The sequence below is a fragment of the Notothenia coriiceps genome, unplaced genomic scaffold (genome assembly GCF_000735185.1).
Source record: "Notothenia coriiceps isolate Sejong01 unplaced genomic scaffold, NC01 NC01_scaffold00037250, whole genome shotgun sequence".
NCBI lineage: Eukaryota > Metazoa > Chordata > Actinopteri > Perciformes > Nototheniidae > Notothenia > Notothenia coriiceps.
The window spans coordinates 14,431,536-14,434,539 of NW_011369951.1; the positions used below are offsets into that span (position 1 = coordinate 14,431,536).

General features: G+C 43.7%; 1 protein-coding gene across 1 annotated transcript; it reads right to left on the reverse strand.

The window, feature by feature from the left end:
- Positions 1-511: 511 nt before the first annotated feature.
- On the reverse strand, positions 512-2,270 carry LOC104967046 (AT-rich interactive domain-containing protein 2-like). Its single transcript, XM_010796420.1, has 3 exons — positions 1,751-2,270; positions 1,534-1,627; positions 512-639 (listed from the first exon to the last, which is right to left on the reverse strand). The coding sequence occupies exons 1-3, from the start codon at positions 1,840-1,842 to the stop codon at positions 538-540; spliced, it is 288 nt and encodes a 95-aa protein (XP_010794722.1). The 5' UTR covers positions 1,843-2,270; the 3' UTR covers positions 512-537.
- Between the last annotated feature and the right edge of the window lie 734 nt (positions 2,271-3,004).

Genomic DNA, 3,004 nt, shown 5'->3' on the forward strand with positions numbered 1-3,004 from the left:
TAGATAAAGCAGACACACCAAAACCACAAATGCCAGCTGTTGAGGAGAGCTACATTTCCAGCAGACTACTATCACTGGCAGCTGACAGCGTTGAGACTTGGAGGCTGAATGATACACACGTTTCAGCACCAAGAGCTGCACCATCATTATTGCTGTATCACAATCCAAACGCCCTGTGGCTTCACCATTTTCAGATAGGAATAACTGCCATTAGAGTATGGCTTAGGAACAAGAGTGTCCTTCAAAAAATGTTCCAGAGTTAACAAAACACAGAAGAGACATTTGGCCAGATATCTCTATTTTTATAAAAGACAGATCCATGTTTTCCTTTTATGTGGGTTAGAGGCAAGTGTGTAGTCATCTACACACCATACCATGACAAATAAACCCAGAAAAGACGTGGCTTTGCCTGTGAGAATGGCTTAACTGTGCTGCTTCCTAGTAGCGGAGAGGCTGGATCCTGCTGACTGCTTCTGAACATTTGTAAACACTTCCCACATGCTACCTGAGAGGAGGAGAGCTGCATGGCCATGCTACTTACCGAAGGTAGTACTGTTTTAAAGCAAATGCAGCGTTGGAACAACTCCTTGGCAAGTGAAACTCGTCTCCAAGTTCAATCCATTGGTTTTTATCGGAGACCTGAGAGGAGGAAATGAGTTGGTTAGTTAGATAAGCATCAAGAAAAAGAGCGGTCACACTGCAACCATCTGTCTGCTACAGGTCCCCCAATGAGGCCATCTCAGAATAATTAATCAATAACTTTCTCAAACTCGTGAAAATGGACAAAAATACTATAAAAAGATAAACTAATCCACCAGTTAATTTGGTAAAATGTAATATAATATGCTTGTTATCCAAACATATTTACATTTGTCACAACAGTAAGTACAACTGCCCAACTCCCTTTAGGATAGTATCTTTACTGTTGAGGCTAGTTAGCACTGTAGCTAACAAGCTAACTTGACTTTTAATTTTTTTTTGTGATAAGCTAACGAGGCTAACTCCCGCGAACTGTCTCTCCTGAGAAACTAACGCCTGAGCTCGCGGTGGTCCGTCTCATTTGGTTGTAGTTTTGGGACCGTGTACTGTATTCACTACATGGGCCTGTGAGGCCTACATTTTGTGATCAGCCATGAAGCCGAAGAAAGATGGCTATGGTGAGAAAGAGAAATGAAGCTTCCCCTGGGTGCAAACTGCCGGTAAAAGCCCGGGCGAAACGCTGTGTCCTCCGCGGTGTTTTCCCAGCCCGGGCTCCGTGCCGATAATCGATGTTAAACGTGCCCGCTAATTTTGAGTCGCTCCGACTGCACTCTGACTCCGAGCGGTTGGACTCTCAATTCAAACCACACAACAACACAAGCCACCACATTGCATAGAGATACATGGCAAACTAGCACAAGGCCAACACCGACCCACTACCGTCTGTGTGGAGGGTACCTGGTCCCGGGGAACCCACACTGAGTTGTAGAGTGGTCCACCGGGGAGTGCACCGACAGCACAGAGCGGAGAAATACACTTTTAGTTCCCACTCACCTTAGCAAATCCTCCTAAAGATACGACTCTGATATAGAGAGCATTCAGATCCAGCTCTTTACCACCCACGATAGGAATCTTTCTGAACGGCGATCTGAGGGGTTAACACAAGAAATAAAAGCATACATGTTTAAATTACAGTTTTCTTCAGCTCGCAAGCACATGCAAGGGGAATTTAAAGTTGTATTTCTTGGTAATAAAGACGCCCCAATCTCACCCTCTGCTTTGGTGAAATTGCCGCAGCTCGTCCAGGAAAGCCTGTCCTTTCCTTCGCTGATCTAGTAGATTTTTCCCCGTCGAATTTGCCATTGTTTTTGCATGCAAAAACGGTTAAACCCCACTTCAGTCGCTTCTTAAGACACCAAGGATCCCATACTCCGCCGGCGCTCAGTCATTCGCGAAGCTGAGTGTTTAAAAAGTTAAAGAAATAGCTGATAGCAAGAAGAGCGGCAGCTCGCTAATAAAGACTGATGCACACAGAAAGCAAGCCGATTCAACCCCGGACTAACTTCCAACGAACAGTCAGAAATACGACCGATTTACCGGCAGATTAGAAGCGCCATGGCAGGATGTGTAGAATTAATGCTTTTGGTCGCGGTTGTATTCGTTTGGAGTGGTTTGACAGTGTGTTACGGACGCAGCTCCGAGGCTATCGCACACACTGTAGAGCGGCAGAGGGATCCAGTTCTCAGACAAAAAGATGTGAAGGCCGCGGAGCCCGGCCTGCCATGCGGGCAGCGCCCTCTGCGGCCAGAGGCGGTAGTGCACCGTCCAGAGCACAGCGGCTGCTTGAACAATAGAGACTGTTTTCTTTTTTAGGGACCGTCTGACAACTCGTTCCTCTGTTTGGAAAACGGGTCAGGAGGTACTTGGAAATGTCCCGTGGGGGAGGGGATAACACTAATTAACATAGCCCCCTTGTTATCCCAACTAGGCGTTTAATAGAGGGCAACCCTTAATTTCATCAATACTCTTTTTCCAAGCCTTAGCATATTCATAACTGGTTCAAAGTGAGTATCTTTCCTCGCTGATATTAGCTAAATGAAGATAGGGTATTCCCATTAGGAATAAAGTAATCCTGTAAACATTTCATACAAATACCACAGCAATATTTTTAAAACACCAACCGGCCATCTCAATCATACAATCCATTGACATGATGTCTTTTAAATACAATATTTAGGACAAACTAAGGATAAGGGCACACATATTATTTTCTAAATAAGTATTCCTCATTGTATTTAAGATATTTATACTTTATTTACTTTATTAAAGTAAGTGATCAGTGCTCCTTTGATAAAACATGAGATGTTGTTTTTTTACTGCTTTTTCACATTTAACTGATATCTGAAGGCTTATTTACCTTTATGATATTCGTGTAGGCCTACATGTATTTGTTTTCACTACAGGTGGTGACGGTTATAGTTCAAACATGTTTTTATTTATTGACAAATTGTTTAGACCTCTGTGT

Coding starts and splice junctions, on each gene's coding strand:
- LOC104967046 (XM_010796420.1), bottom strand. CDS start 1,842: ATGGCAAATTCGACGGGGAAAAATCTACTAGATCAGCGAAGGAAAGGA. Junction 1,628..1,750: donor CAATTTCACCAAAGCAGAGG/GTGAGATTGGGG, acceptor TTAACCCCTCAG/ATCGCCGTTCAGAAAGATTC. Junction 640..1,533: donor CTTTAGGAGGATTTGCTAAG/GTGAGTGGGAAC, acceptor TCCTCCTCTCAG/GTCTCCGATAAAAACCAATG.